The following is a 16831-nucleotide window of genomic DNA, read 5'->3' as shown; positions in this document are numbered from 1 at the left end:
ACTAGGGTGAGGAGCCACAAGCTGGGCCCGGCACTCTTGTGGCCCAGCCACAAGCCCTGGTCCCTGGGCTATCAGGATGCCTGGGGAACGCGCCTCTCCCTAAAGAAGCCTGCAGTCTGCTGAAAGTCTCAGGGGGCTGTGCCGTCAGAAGTCTCCCCAAGCCTACCTAACTGTCCTGAGCCCCTGGGACTCAGTTAACAGCAGGGTCCCACTTCAACCTTAGGATGCGGAGTGTTTGCCTCTTCTGATTGTGTTTGACCACGAATCTATTTCAGAAGAAACACATTTACTTTCCTATCCTCGAAGGAGTATCACTAATTCTGCCTGCAGATATGGAGGGAGTGACATCGGAGGGCAGTGGAGCACTCCCACAGATGGACTTGTCAGTTGTCTACGAGATTAAGAAGTGATGGTCTTTTAAAAAAGGAAAAGGGACAAACAAAAGCATGCAGTGTACGAAAGCACAGCTGTGTATCACGGGGACGCCCCAGCATCGCGACTCACCCTCACTGGCCAGGCTTCTCCCACCTGCCCAGAAAAGGAGTTAAGGCACAGCCTTTGGAGTGAGGCCGAGCAGGATGACGCTCCAGACAGGACTTGTTTCCTGAGCAGACTGACTTTTCTGTCTTGAGGCGCACGGGCCTACTGTTAGTCAAATGTTTTAGTTCTTTTCAAATAAAACATCATGTCCAGGCTCTACTAGTTCACACTGTCAAAAATTAAGATTCTTGGTCAGAAATTTGTCAAGATTTGTGGGCCTAAAATTGACTTGGGATAAAACAGTTTCCATAAAATAACATGAGACTGTGCAGTATCTCCACTGAAGGCAAACGCATTGCTCTTAACCTCTGATCTCACAGCTCCTTTGTGGGTAGGTCGTATGTCCCTTCTGCAAATAAGAAAGTGATGCTCAGACTTGGCCAGAAGGAAGCCTCGGGTAAATGGTACAGCAGGCTTTGCATCCTCTCAGACCAGTGTCATGTCCCCACATGCTCAGTATTACTGCTGCTGCCTGTGGGGATCAGCGCTGGTGTCCAAAGGGCCTGTCTGAGCCCCCAGAGGCCACCCAGAGCAGGGAACTGGCTTCTCCCATGCTGGAAAGGCTCTGAAGACACTCAGGAGTCCGTGTCAAGCCTTTGCTATTTGCCCATTTAGTGGAGTAATTCCAAGATGCCTGTCATCTTTTTCCATAGGTAGGTGTGTTTTGTTTGCAGATTAATTTTTGAATTTTTCCACTTAAGAACATTGAGTTTCATTGCACCAAGACAAGCAACTTTGGAAGACCACTATTCCTTTCATTTAGCATGCTGACTTGTCTTACAGTTGGGAGTTTGTTGATAGAAACCCCTTCTGTTTGGAACTCACTGTTTTTAAAATCTCTCAGAAGGGGTTTTTCAGTCCACTGGGAATTAAAGAAACTCTTCCACGTCTCTGGGGCAGTCCCGGAGATGGCAGCACGCTCCATGTGCATGTGTACACATGCTACTATCTATAAAAGACACAAACCTTAACGTTAAAGTAAACCTTTAAAGAATAGAGATTGGATTTCAGGATCTTCAGAAACCAAATGGAAGTTGTTTTCTTCTTTGGTGAGATTATATTTGTTCCCAAATACCCTTGAAAAGCTCTCTCCTTCCTTCTTCTGCATCTCTTCCTTCTGTGATCAGTCAGCAGACCTAAATGTCAACCTGTAGTCATGCTTCCAACTGCCGACACCACCACCACCAGCCCCGCACCAGCTGCACGGGCTTCTGCTATTGTTGTGAGTGTTGCCGCCTTAGAGTCACCCCCAACTTTTGCTTGAGTAACAAGCACACCACAGTTTACCGACCACCTTTTGTCATTAGTTTACGGACAGACCTCACAGTCAAGACTCTGATTTCGGCCACAGGTGACATCCTCTTAAGATCAGAGCCCAGGCAAGAAGAACCTTCCTGTCTCAGTGCGTCTGCAGGCAGGCCGGCACTCCTCCCGCCTGGTGCATTTCTCATGAATTCTCTCAAGTTTCTGGAACAGGAACGCCTACGGGAAGAGTTTGATATTTGCATATTAAAACTGCATATACTTCATGCTTCAAAGGAAAGATGTAGTCAACACTCAATGGAAAAAAAAAATTTTTCCCCCAAATTTTGCTTTCTCAGTGCTTTTCATAGTAAAAGGAATCAAGAGAAACCATCCCATCAGCATATTTTACTCCAGTTGTTGGTACTGCAGGAAAATGCTCATCTCCCCTAAAAAAGGCAGTTTTACCAGTTGTTGGACCAGTATCACATTAGCTTTGAGGATACGCAGCCTTCTAGAAATCCAGTTGTGAAATGTGGTGTTAAGTAACTGAGACCCTACTTGGTTTGACTCTTACCACTAAAATTGACTGATGGGAGCTTTCCTATGAAACTTACATTTTTGGTTCTTAAAAGACCAGTACCTGAAACTAATCACTGGTTTTCCTTTAAGACCTAACCAGGTGCCGCTCTTTACATTTCATAAAGTTATCAGCCGCCTCTCCTTTGTCTGGACACGTACTTTGTTCCAAAAGGAACATTCTTCATTCGTCATTTGCTGCCATCTAGTTGAGATTTTTCTGTGTGACCTATTTTCCCTTCCAGGATTACTAACACCATGGTGGTTCCAGGACAAAGCTGACTTCATCCCCCAGGCGCCCTGCCAGGGGAGCACTGGCCACTGCCCTGAGCACTGCCTGGCCGGAACCACACACCTTGTAACCTCATTTCACGGACTATAAGCTGTTAGAACAGGTTTCTGATCGTGTAGCTTGGCTCCTTCCTAACATAGACGAGGTGGAGGAGCTCAGCTGTGGCAGCGGCAGGCCCTGAGCTTGAGTCTAGAGGAGGAAGTGATTTGGTGTCTTGGCTTCCTGGTTCTGTTCCTGGTGACAGTACCCTTACCTGGTTGCTAAGTACTACAGGACAGATTTTTCTCCTCATTGCACCTTGGACCTGTTTTCTGTTTTCCTCTTAACTGCCATCTGCTTAAACTGGTGTTTAGAATTCACTCCAGTAACCTGACTGCCGCTTCTGTCTTGGTCTCCTCTAACTCCATGATTCTCAACCTTGGCTGCATATTAGAAATGCCCGAAGTTTTTAAAATATGACGCCGGGGCCAAACCCCAAGCCAGCTGAGTCAGAACCTTAGGGAGCAGATCCAGGCAGCTGCACCGGAAGCCTCCCCAGCTGACTGCAGGGCCGGTGGGCGTCTAGCAGTGCTGCCCTGGTCCATCCATGAGCTGAGCTTTTCCTGGGAGTCCCTCTGCTCAGAGACTGGTGTCTCTCTCAAGTGAGACGCAGTTTAGGACTAAAAAGCACAAGGCTCATCCTCGTCTTAGGCCGGTGATTTGATTTTCGTAGTTTGTAGGCAGGACCGGCATCCCCTGGGAATGCACTAGAAGGGCACCCTCAGGCCCCATGGCTGCTGAGTCAGAAACTTCAGGGGAGAGGCCCAGTGGGCCCCCAGTGACTTGGGCAGCCGAGAGCTTGAGACCCTGAGGGAAGCCAGCAGCTGTCGGGGTGCACGCTGGCTCCTCCCCTCTCACTCAGCGTTGGACCCAGCAGAGAACACGCGGCAGAGTGAGCACTGGTCGAGGCACCTCTCAGGGCGTGGCTCGTCGCTGGGCCTGGAAGGAGGCATCCTCTTCACTCTGCTGCTGTAATTGGTACAGCTTGCTGCTCCCCCACCCCCATCATTTAAACCTTTGATCATCTTCTTTTTTTAACCTGTTCTTACAAACTGAAGCTTTAACATTTGATTTCTCCCAAGAGCTCTAAATAGGTTTTCTTTCTGGTTAGTTCCCAGAAATGAATGCTATGATAATGAGACGGTTCGGTTCACCAGGAGACGTGGACAGAGCGCTACAGTACGTATTACAGGTGAGACGATTTCAAAAGGAAGAGTGGCAACAGTAGGTATGGTGCAGTGGAAGAGTCCTTTGGTAACCAAATTAATGTAACGAGTTTTAGATGCAAGACCAAGTTTGGTCAGGGAGTGTTCTATGTTTTCCTCCAAGAGTTTTATTATGTCTGGCCTATGTTCAGGTCTTTAATCCATTCTGAGTTTATTTTTGTGTGTGGTGTTAGGGAGTGTCCTTGCTAATTTAGTTTTACATGAGGCTGTCCAGTTTTCCCAGCAGTGTTTACTGAAGAGACTGAAAATCACTGTATAGTCTCATCTCTTTTGTGAGATGAGGTGACCATAGGTGCGTGGGCTTTCCATCCTCTGCCACTGACCTGCATTTGCTTTCATGCCAGTATCATACTGTCTCGATTACTATAGCTGTAGAGTAGGTACAGTCTGAAGTCAGGAAGCCCGATTCCTCCAGCTTCATTTTCCTTAAGATAGTTTTGGTTATTGAGGGTCTTTTGTGTTTCCATACAAATTGTAAAATTTTTTGTTCCAATTTTATGAAAAACACCATTGTTGGTAATTTGATAGGGATTGCACTGAATCTGTAGCTTGTCTCAGGTAACAGAAGTCCTTCTGACAATATTCTTTCGAGGACGTGGTATGTCTCTCCCTCCGTTCATGGTGTCTTTCATTAGTATCTTCGTTTCCTGCATACAGTTCTTTTGCCTTCTTATGTAGGTTTATCCCTAGGCATTTTATCCTTTTTGTTCCAGTGGCAAATGGGACTGTTTCCTTAGTTTCTCTTTCTGATCCTTCATTATTAGTGTATAGCAATGCAAGAGATTTATATGTATTTTGTATTATGCAACTTTACTATTTTCTGGTGGCATATTGAGGATTTTCTATGTATAGTATCATCGAAAAAGAAAGAGAGTTCCAGAAAAACATCTACTTCTGCTTTATTGACTATGCCAAAGCGTTTGACTGTGTGGATCACAACAAACGGTGGAAAATTCTTAGAGGTGGGAATACCAGACCACCTGACCAGTCTCCTGAGAAATCTGTATGAAGGTCAAGAAGCAACAGTTAGAACCGGACATGGAAAAAGACTGGTTCCAAATGGGGAAAGGAGTATGTCAAGGCTGTATATTGTCACCCTGCTTATTTAACTTATATTCAGAGTACATCATGAGAAATGCTGGGCTGGATGAAGCACAAGCTGGAGTCGAGACTGCCAAGAGAAATGTCAATAACCTCAGATATGCAGGTGACACCACCCTTATGGCAGAAAGTGAAGAACTAAAGAGCCTCTTGATGAAATAGGAGAGTGAAAAAGTTGGCTTAAAACTCAACATTCAGAAAATTAAGATCATGGCATCTGGTCCCATCACTTCATGGCAAATAAATGGGGAAACAATGGAAACAGTGACAGACTATTTTTTTGGGTTCCAAAATCACTGCAGATGGAGACTGCAGCCATGAAATTAAAAGACGCTTGCCCCTTGAAAGAAAAGTTATGACCAACCTAGACAGCATATTAAAAAGCAGAGACATTACTTTACCAACAAAGGTCTGTCTAGTCAAAGCTATGGTTTTTCCAGTAGTCATGTATAAATATGAGAGTTGGACTGTAAAGAAAGCTGAGTGCTGAAGAATTGATACTTTTGAACTGTGGTGTTGGAGAAGCTTCTTGAGAGTGCCTTGGACAACAAGGAGATCCAAGCAGTCCATCCTAAAAGCAGTCAGTCCTGAATCTTCACTGGAAGGACTGATGCTGAAGCTGAAACTCCAATACTTTGACCACCTCATGCAAAGACCTGACTCATTTGAAAAGACCCTGATGCTGGGAAGGATTGAAGGCAAGAGGAGAAGGGGACAACAGAGGATGAGATGGTTAGATGGGATCACCAACTCAATGGACCGTCCCCAGACACGAGTCCGAGTAAGCTCCACGAGTTGGTGATGGACGGGGAAGCCTGCTGCAGTCCATGGGGCCACAAAGAGTTGGACAAGACTGACTGAATGAACTGAACTGACTGATGTGTAGTATAGTATATCATCTACAGACCATGATGGCTTTACTTTTCTATGCGAGGCAATCACTGTTGAGTAATAGCAGTGAGTGGACATCCTTGTCTTGTTCCTGATCTTGGCAGAAATGCTTTTTCGCCAAGGAGAATGTTGTTTGCTGGTGGTTTATCATAGGTGGCCTTCATGTTGAGGTAGGTTCCCTCTACGTCCACTTCTCTGCAGTTTCTGTCAATTTTGTCAAAAGCTTTTTCTGCATCTATTAGAAATGATCATATGGTTTACATTCTTCAGTTTGTTAATATGGTGTGTGACACTGGTTGAATTGCATATACTGAAGAATCCTTGTATCCCTGGGATAAATCTTACTTGGTCATGATGTATAAACCTGTTAATGTGTTGTCAAATTTGGTTTGGTAGTACCTTGTTGAGGATTTTTGTGTCTAAAACGTGTCATATTTTGAAACACTTGGTAAAGAAAATCTGAGTCCTTTCAATCATGATGCTACAGATATCTTGTTCTGAATGACAGGGAACCAAGCAGAAGAAAATAAAATCAACTATATGTCTTGATATTTCCATAAACATTTTGACATAATAGAAATAGTAAATATAATTATTTTACTAGTGTTTAGCTTTTTGAAAGAACCAACATAAAAACATGGTTACAAAATGGAATGCAAATCTCTATAGGGTAAAGATAGAGGAAAGAGAAGGAGCAGTGGTTTCCTCGTCTCAGATGAGATGAAGTCAGAAGTTGATGCTACATGACGACAACAGTGACCAATAGAAGGACTGAAGACAAACAGTCTGGTCAAGCTGGGAGACAGTACGGCTGGGCTTAAACACGTCTTAACAGAAAGGCAATAGATAATTAAAACCAACAGACAAAACTGGTGCCTTTGGAAGAAGAAACTTGATTTTCATTTAAGCTCTTCTATATTATGAATGTATTATGTTAAGTTGCACTTAGAGTTTTACTGTATCAATTTTAGTGTATGTGTAACTTAAAAACTAATACTTAAATGAAAAATAGGGGGAAAATAGATGGCTACTTGGTATTAATGAGTTCACTGCTTGGCATGGTAATAGAATAAAAATGTGCTTCAGTCTGAGAAAGTGGGAGAGACACAGAGAACATTAGAAACAACGTCCAGCTCTTAATCAGATCTCCAGAGGATGTTTTAACTCACTGTAGCAGGACTTTAAAGAGCTGACCCCAGTGGCTGACGTGCATCTGTTCTGTTGTATTTTCTTCCGCGTCCGGTAGAGTGACGGTGTGCAGCAGACAACCTACCTCGCCCAGCGGTACTGCCACAAAGCGGTGAGCGAGATCAGTAAACTTCGACCATCCCCAGAAAGAGACGCCCTCATACAGCTTTCAGAGATGGTGCTCACAAGAGACAAATGACACCTCTTTCTGGTATTTCTGGCAGCTATTTTACCAGATTGTGCCTCAAAAATTCTGTGGAATACACTTTGCTTCATGTGCAGATAACCAAAAAAATCATTTAAAAAGATCATTTCCTTATTAATGGGACTTTTTTTTTATTGGCAAAGTTTTTCAGAAAACTTTCTAAATGTATTTAAACCATCTGAATCTGTCATTCTAGTCCTATAAACTCTAATCGAGGTATCTTGATGGTTATATGTGGTATTGTTTACACAGTTATAGTAGCCACATGTAAAGCCATTACACAAATAAATAATCAATGTTAAAATTCATATGGTTTATCTTGTTTCACCATAGGAGTAAAGATCATAAAACTGAAGTCTACATTTCAGTCCACGTTAGATTTTAACAGTATCCAAAATTTCATATAGGAGAATGGTTTATTATAAAAGACTGTACATAAAATTTAGACAACAGGTTATATACAAAATTAAGAGAACAGTCCACTTGAAAAAAATGAAGAAGGTAGCTGATCACCAGTGATACTAAAATCATGTTTAAGATTAACAAAGGCAAAATGCGTATGCAACAGTCACATTGATTTGGTAGCAATAATGGCCTTTAATTTTCAGAAATAAACATCTTGCACTAGTCTTAACATTTACTATACTGTGGTAAGTCTGAAACGCCCAGTAGTACATAACTAGAAATCCAAACAAATCATTGAAACACAGAAACCCACGACTGAGTGCTCTACTTCAGTGTCCTAGGCAACAGAGAATTATACACGATGAGAAAACACCCCTCGAACCCTCCCTTAAGGGGAGACACACAAAGTGCACATGTTGCATTTCAATTATGTCAAAAGACAGCACAGATCTGTTGGCCAGGTATATCCCTGTTCAATGATTAATACATGGCGCACCTTTTCCCCCCAATTACTTTACATTTAAAATCTTTTTATGTTGCAAGTGCCAGGTAATGGGTTAAACAGTGCCTATTCAAAAATCCATTGCATTCACTTCTACCAAAAAAAAAATATGTAAAAGATAATTAGCATTTCCTATCATTGAATCAGTATATGACAGTCCACTGGAAAACCAGAGGACTTGGAGCAGTCCTTAAGAATCTCACCTACAGCATGTGCACTTTGACATATTATCTTAGCTTTGAAAAAGCTACTTTAGAAAAGGAATTCAGTAGACTGACTTGTAAATAACCATCTGTGATTTTAAATTCTGCAAAAATCAGCCACTGCTATTGGGATAGGTTGAGATAAGGCTAAATTTTTTTCCAAGTTAATATATTGAGAAAATAGAACCATAATTCTGCAATAAATCGGTATCTTTTATTTATCATTATTTTTAAAGCAAACCAGTGAAGGAAAGGACAAAAAAACCTTTGGTTCACTTACGTATTTATGAATGGAAAAAATTTATAATGCAAATTCACTGATTAAAAAACTTAGGTACAAATTACAACATTACAGGTAACCCTTTGTTTTTGTTTTACGTGGAGAACTTAGAGACTCAGTTCATTTCAAGAGACCTAAGTACGTGTACTCCAAGAATTACACAAATTGGAAGCATCTTGGATTTTTTTTAAGTATATTTCAATACATAAATTTGTATGCATGCTTTAAACAAACTATATTTCAAGAATGAGAGAGTCTAAACAAAAAGTATGACCAGCACCAGCATTTAAGTTTTCTGATTTTTAGTATTAGTTTGACAGAGCGTTAGTAACCATGCTGCACTGAGACATGTGATGGCACGATCTGAATCACGATTTATTAAATAGATCCCACACCCCCAGAATATTTAGGCTGGTCATCAGGTTAACAATGTGTAAGTAAGTATGTAAGCATAATCTGTGACAGGCAGCCTCGTGTAGAATGCTGCTCAGCAATCCACAAACTGCCTCAGAGATTTATGCTTATAAGTAGACATTCAATTATACCAATAAAACAGCATGTTCTGAAAATATGGGCACATTTTAAAACATTTTAAGACAATTCTGTTAACCATAATAGTCCCACAGTATGACTGAGTGATAATACGAATCTACTTTAAAAGCAAAAATTTAATCAGTATAGTGCATGATTGATTCCACATAGTTTCCTGGGAACAGACCAGTCACTCGATTGCAGACTCCTTCATACCAGCCATCGTCGTTTTTCTTTATTACATAGATGATTGCACCCTCCATAAACGACAGCTCATCATCCTTGTCTTTTGTATAATCGTATATTGCCACAACTGTGGAGAAGAATTGGAAGATCATGTGAGTGCATTATATCCAAAGTTTAATTGAATTTTTAAATGTAATGCCAACAAATAGTATAGCAAACCCAAGCTTTTTATGAATACTCTTAATTCTTAAATCTATATATCCAGGTAAGTCAAGTACCCAACTGTGTGCCTAAATCACTAGCTTGATCTTCAGGCCAAACTGACAAATAACTTGAGAAGTCAAGAGTTCTACCAACCTATTTCGGAAAGGTCTCTGAATTTTAGTATTTATTACATGTTTCAATTCATTTGTTCAAATATCTACTAAGTGCCAACCATATGCAAAGCACCATTTATCAAAGTAACTATTGAGTGAAGCTGCAGAGCCAATCAGTAAACCAGGTAACAACCCGAGCTATCTAATTTAAAAATATACATATATTGTGAAGTAAATCTCATCCTGCTCATCCCAGAAAAATACTCATATGTTCATATAATTTATGGGGCTATACCTAGATTTAAATATATATACACCTTAGAGGTCAGCAAGAATTTTTCTTTATTTTTAAAGGAGAAATAGGTAAGTAAAGACTCACATAAGACTTAAGAGAACATTTTTGCCATTTATTGTGTTATCTGTGATTATGCTGAGTACAAAATATCCATTTCCTTGCAAACAGTTGTGGAGAGGAAAGACATCAAAAAATCACTAGCTTTCCAAACCACTGGTTTATTAAGTATTCCTTCTTTCTGGCTTTATAACATGATCATTCTGGAATATGCAATTTTCCAATATATGTGAAAGTATGTCATACAAAATTTTTTTCATTACCTCATGTAATCTTTTTCTTAAAAGAGGATTTTTAAGACATTTAAGATATTTTGGAATTCATTTTTTCCTTAAGAAAGGTGGCTATGCTCCATAATTATTCTGAATCAATAAATTACAATAAGGAAGAGACCCGAAGTACTGATCCACAGCATCATTTGATAAAGTAAAACAGGCGATCTTTTTTTTCCCCTTTACCAAACAGTATATGAAGTAAACTCAACAAGTACATTTTCCTCCATTATAATCCTGCAGTGAAATCACAGTGTAATCACAGGCTCAATTAACATGCCCAGTTTCAAAACACCAAAACATACAGCATAAATAACATTAATTATCCTGGTATTTTTGGCTAAATAACCACCCAAGAAAACCAAGTGACTGCTAGAAAGAAACATTTTCTTTTGTATTCCGTCACATTTTTAGTGGTATAGATGAGTTTTAAACTGATCATGACAATGCCTGATATCCTCAAAGTCATTCAGCAAAATTAAAATAGTATTTCCTCATCTTCTTAGTTCCACTTATACTAAGAGCTGATAAAAAACACTACACCCAACTCATTGTCTCTATTTGCCAAACCCCCTCTGTAAATGAAACTTAGTCGCCCCTCCCCTTGCCCAATGCATATATTCTCATGTAACAGTTCTCACTGCTGAGTATTTAACCATTAACAATGTGCGTCCATCCTAGTGTGTAGGAGCCTAGTCCACATAAAGGTCTGAACTCTCCCTTCTCTATATACTCACTGTAGGGTTCTGTGGGCCTAGACATCTAGTATTCTTATCTACATCTGTCATGAATGCATGCATGCTAAGTCACTTCAGTCGTGTCCAACTCTGTGTGACCCTATGGATGCTTTGCAGCCTGCCAGGCTCCTCTGTCCATGGGATTTCCCAGGCAAGAATACTGGAGTGGGTTGCCATGCCTCCTCCAGACCCGGGGATCAAACATGTGTCCCTTGAATTGCAGGCAGATGTGAGCCAACAGGGAAACCCCTACATCTGTCTACATGATAAAAATTTGGAGATAGCTATCTAGTCCCTCTGAAATCTTCTTTTTCCTCAACTTAGAAACAATGCTTTTAACTCGTTATAGATACACTGTCTTATTAAAATATTTCAGCCTCCTGAATATCGTCCTCAAAATTAAACATACTATTAGTCTAATATAAATGACTGAATCTGGCTTCTGCAACAGTCATGTCGTACTGTTGGATTAACATATTCAATTGAAATCCTATTAAACCTGGTTTTAATCATCTTGTGACTTATAAAGGTGACTATTAAAGGCTTTAAATATAACCCTACTAAATACCAACTTTCTGATTAAGACCAGGAGTCCGTAAACAATGGCCCATGACCAAATTCAAACCAAAGGCTTTCTGTCAATAGATTTTACTGGGGCACAGCCACATCCTCACTTGTGTTCTGTCTACGACTGCTTGTTTTGTTTTTCCCCCTTTGGTTGCACTGCATGGCTTGTGGGATCTCAGTTCCCCAACCAGGGTTTGAACCCGGGCCCTCAGCCCGGAAGCGTGAAGTCCTAACCACTGGACCGCCAGGGGATTCTCAACGACTGCTTCTGCGCTACAACAGTGGGGTTGAGTAGCTGTGACAAGTCTGAATGACCAGCAAAGTTTAAGATATTTCATTTTGCAAATATATACAAATATCAAAGAATTATGTTGTACACCTGAAACTAATATGTCAATATACCTTGATTACTTAAAAAGTTTATTATTTGGTCTTTTCCAAAAAATCTGCTGACTCCTGGTTTAAGACTCATTATTTCATTCAACTTGTGAAGAGATTTCTTTAATCCTGCTCTATTACCAAATACATTAACCATTATATCATTCCAAATCTGTTATGTAAATATAACTTGTCCCATTTTCATAGTTATTTAAATTTGCTTTTCCATACCAGAAAATATGGGTCAAAACACAATTCAAGACTGCTCACATTTATCACACTCATAATAACAACAGCATATCTATTTGAAGGTACATGAGAATCTAAATATGAAGTAGAACATTCAAGACTTCCTCAGTAATATGTAGAATATTTACTGTTTAAAAATATAAAAAGAAAACAGCCTATTTACTTCAACCATGTATTTAAAACTTGGGTAGGAAAGAATGCTACAGGTATTTGCTTAAGGTGGCAATCAAATGTGATCAACTACATAGCATGCATTTTTCAGAACTCTACAAAGACATTTTTATTGGCATAGAAGTAGATGACAAAAAGCAAATAAACTCACAAAAAACAGTTTCCTTCCCACCCACTACTACTTAATAATTACAGTGAATGTCAGATAATGCAGGTGAATTTGGACATCAGAGTTACACATAATTTCAACATTCTGGTGATTATTTTCTCATTTACAAGATCAAGTAGCTGAAAACCTTAATTGAGGTTTTTTTCTCATATATCTCCCAATATATTTTAAAATATTTAGATATGAAAGTTTTCTATTTTTATTGTAACAGCTTAGAAACTTGGTTTTAAATCTTAATTACATGAACTTACTAGTAAATCATTTAACTCCTTCTCTGTGCCTTATCTGTTTATCATCTTAAAAATCACAGTCAAGTTGGAAATTTGTCATTTGAAAAATCACAATTAACAGACTATATTTTCAATTTAAAAAATTAAAAATGTCTCTCCAGATGAAAGGATAAAGATGTGGTATATGTATTTAATACATACAGTGGAATACTACTCAGCCATAGTAAAGACGAAAATGATGCCGTTTACAGCAACATGGATGGCCCTAGAGATTACCTCACTTACTACTTATTAAGGGAAGCAGTCAGAGAAAGACAGATACTTTGTGATATCACTTATATGTGAAATCAAAAAAATGATACAAAATGAATTTTAAAGAAAAATAGAAACAGACACACAAACATAGAAAAACTTAAGTTACCAAAGGGGAAGGGGCAGGGTAGGGATAAACTCAAGAGTCTAGGATTAGCAGATACAAACGACTATATATAATATAAACAGCAAGGACCTACTGTATAGCACAGGAAGCTATATTCAATATCCTGTAATAAACTATAATGGAAGAAATCTGAAAAAGAATTCAGATATATATACACACACATACACTTCGGCATATAACTGAATCACTTTGCTGTACACTAGAAACTAACACAACACTGTAAATCAACTATACTCCAATTAAAAAATAAACAGAAAATAAAGAATCCTTGCTTTATATTGGGAAATGTGTAGGAACTAAATCATCTTGGCTGAATAAGGGTGTTCAAAAGGTAGAGACATACTGGACTAGGTGTTCCTTACAGCTCTAAAATACGATCATCGCTGGTTCCTTCCTGTTACAGCAATTCAGTGATGACTGTACCTTACCTTTCTCAATATAATTCTTGGGGGCCCAAGCAGGATCCCCATCTGCGTATGGGTCGTTATACTGAACTACTGCGGCCTCCTCATCTTCATAATCCACTGGCGGCGGCGGTGGCGGAGGTGGCGAGTCATCAAACATGGGGATGTCGTCTGGCGGAGGTGGTGGTGGTGGAGTTGGACTATCGGCAACTAAAAAATTCAGATAATTAATTGAAATCAGAAATCAGATTAGATGGAAATTCCTAAGTTAACAGAATTTAAGGAAGCTCTATCATATACAGCATGCACTATAATAATACATGCAAGATTAGAAATAAAAGCTTGGTGTGTTAAAGCTTCTACTACTTTTAAGAATAATTTTGCAATAATAAAATGAGCTAAAATTAAAGGTATTAGGAAGTACTACAAATTAATGAATGCAGAGGTTAGGAGACAATATGTCTTTTTTTTTTGCTTTTTTCTTTTAAATAAGACTACAGGAGGAAAGAAGTTCCCTTACTCCAAGGTTCAGGTCACAACAAATGTCACTCTTTAGTTAGCCTCTCTCCTTAAATAAGCCTTATGTCATATCTGTCATTTGGACTATGGTAAACATTATGAATGTTAGTTTAATGGTTTGATAACCATTTATTGTGCACATTCATGTCCCCGATTTTGGCTTTTAGTTACCTTTAGTTTCAAAGAAATCTCTAGTGGGTGGATATGTGTTGATTTTTATTTGTTTTATGCAAGGGGGAAAAAAAGCTGTGGTGTTAGGTATGATTCTATGTGTGCAGGTTTTCTATTATTTAAATTTTAACAAAAGAAAATTTAACAAGATTTAGAAAAATCTAAAGTTAAATAATTCTAAGCTAGCAGAAAATCTCATTAAATATTTTTTTAATGTTTGTATTCATAATCAACTTTAAAAAAAGATAATCAGCTTCTTCAATGTAGAAAGCAAGCTAAGACTTCTGTATTATTGCTTATAAAACTAAGAATGGAATGAGGGAAAGACTAGATCCTAAAGATCCAATTTCCTAAGAATATATCCTCAATAAAAGATTTTAAAAATAAAGTACTGCAGGAAGATGTTTAAAAAAAAAAAAAAAAAACAACAGAAAAAACTCAAATCATGCAAAATAATAAAAACGATTCACACCTCAAGTTCTAGATGGCTGTGGTATGTATATGTGTGATTTAAATAAAGGTGTAAACAGTGAAATGGAAAAAATGTCATGCTAGAATTGTTTCAATGAATTACTATGATACCAGGTAAGAAATGCTCCCAATATTAACGAATTCAGAGCTGAAGCACAACTAATTCTTAAATTTCTGATCCACAAATTTCTTTAAAAAAAAAAAGAAAATATTTTGATACAAAGAATTATATAGTCTCCAGTATCTGAGAGAATTCAGAATTCGAACATACTAATAATTCCAACATACTACCTCACCTGCCAATTTCTGGGGCTATTTATATGATCAAAGAAAATGGTCATCATCTATTCTAAGATAGTGTTAAAGTTTTCAACACCCTATTTGCAGTAATGAGCTGAGAATATAACCAAAGAACCCAGATTTAAAACATATGCAAAACATATGCACATAAGAGCCCTACTGACAACCACTTTAATTCTGTGATTTCTATTTTATCCTATTTGGGGTGAGAAAGAAGACTATTAGGAAATAAGTCCTGTGTGCTGATGCTCATTCGAATGGACAGCTCTCACACAGGTGTGCAGTTTATTCTTCTGACAAATGCTAGGATCCATTTTATTTCTACCAATCCCTTCTCCATAAAGCTTGCTAATATTATTGAGATGAGAAGAAAATGCATATGAATCCATTCTGACAGTAGTCATAGCTCATATCCTTAATATGGCTTAATGAATAAATTATGTATGTTTGCCTGAATTCTTAAAGTGCATTTACTCTTGATTTATATACAACTTACTAGTCTATTTTTCATTCAACTGTCTTTATACCCAACTGCTGTTAATTTACATTGGCTTATCTTCAAATTGCATACACTGGGGCAAGCGTCTTGTCATCTAATTCTCTGTGCATAATACTCTGTCTAACACCATGTATAATTAGTTCAAAAACACTTTCTGATGTTAATCATAAACAGATGTAAACACACTGCTTTTTTAGATGCTCATGTCTTAAACTGAAACACATTTATTAATAGGTTAACTGCTCTGTGCATTCATTATTACCACTCTGTCAAAGAAAGTGAGTATTAAAGAACATAGAAAATTTGTAATTCATAAAACATTTAATATACTGATACCAATTTAACAACAATCTTCCTAACATGCTTTCAAAGAAAACAGATGCCAAATAAAACGAAACGAGGCATTCTGTGGCACCAAGAGAATTACTGACTCAAGATCACAAGTTTGGGAAAAGAACTGAAATAGTACCATGGCTTCTAGAGCAAAGACCATACATGTACATTACACTGAATGTCTGTTTAAAAAAAGGATTACCAAATATCTAATCAATGAGCTTTGGACTCACTAAATGGATGTTTATTATGGCTATTTTAAAACATTTCCTAAAAATTCTCGGCTATTAGGCAGTTCAAAGGTTGAACTGGCTTTGTTTTTAAACTCTTGCAAACAATTTTTAAACTCTTGGAGCACCAAGAATCAGCAATTTACCTTTATCCACTAATTTTTTAAAAAGAAGATTCGCTTATTTTTACATGTTTAAACACGTAAGAGTTTCCAACCAAATGTAAATGATAAGGTTGGTTTAGGCTCAGAAATTTCAGCATCATGAAACTTTTATAGAAAGTCTATTAAATCACACATTTCTTAAAGATGGGGACTTTGTCTTAGACTATGTATATTCCTCCCAGAGCCTGGGACATAACACTGAGTAAACAAATATTTGACTGGACGAAGGGAGGAAACGTGGAGAATAACACAACAAGGTCAGGAGAAGCTGCAGGATGGAATTTGCCACAATGTTTTCTCCTGGAAGATGGGCTGGTCATTTGAGTTACACATCTTGTTCAAACCTTTCTGAGATTTATGTGCATGGTGATGATGCCAAATGAAGTGAATTAGTACGCGACCACCTTACCGTCTTCAGCATTTTTGGCGTAATATAATTCAATAATAGC

General features: G+C 38.5%; 2 protein-coding genes across 18 annotated transcripts in view; one reads left to right on the top strand and one right to left on the bottom strand.

Moving 5' to 3' along the window:
• Positions 1-7611, top strand: part of PDSS1 (decaprenyl diphosphate synthase subunit 1) — a 43966-nt gene extending 36355 nt beyond the window's left edge. The window contains exons 10-11 of one of the 4 annotated variants that reach the window (XM_019972967.2): positions 3804-3884; positions 7157-7611. In XM_019972967.2, coding sequence (XP_019828526.2) covers positions 3804-3884; positions 7157-7297 — 222 coding nt within the window. In that variant the 3' untranslated portion in view covers positions 7298-7611. Of the gene's footprint in view, positions 1-275; positions 703-3803; positions 3885-4770; positions 6460-7156 lie in introns of those variants that run through there. The other 3 variants (XM_070802011.1, XM_070802010.1, XM_070802012.1) reach the window with 3 other exon arrangements.
• An 89-nt stretch (positions 7612-7700) lies between these two features.
• Positions 7701-16831, bottom strand: part of ABI1 (abl interactor 1) — an 87773-nt gene continuing 78642 nt past the window's right edge. For all 14 annotated transcript variants that reach the window (XM_019972965.2, XM_019972966.2, XM_019972955.2 and 11 more), the window contains 2 exons: positions 13720-13905; positions 7701-9537 (listed from right to left, as the gene is read on the bottom strand). In XM_019972965.2, coding sequence (XP_019828524.2) covers positions 9362-9537; positions 13720-13905 — 362 coding nt within the window. In that variant the 3' untranslated portion in view covers positions 7701-9361. The remainder of the gene's footprint in view (positions 9538-13719; positions 13906-16831) is intronic.

Source organism: Bos indicus, chromosome 13, assembly GCF_029378745.1.
Source record: "Bos indicus isolate NIAB-ARS_2022 breed Sahiwal x Tharparkar chromosome 13, NIAB-ARS_B.indTharparkar_mat_pri_1.0, whole genome shotgun sequence".
NCBI classification, from domain to species: domain Eukaryota; kingdom Metazoa; phylum Chordata; class Mammalia; order Artiodactyla; family Bovidae; genus Bos; species Bos indicus.
Note: the sequence above shows the minus strand (reverse complement) of the source record. Positions and strands in the feature narration are given on the sequence as shown.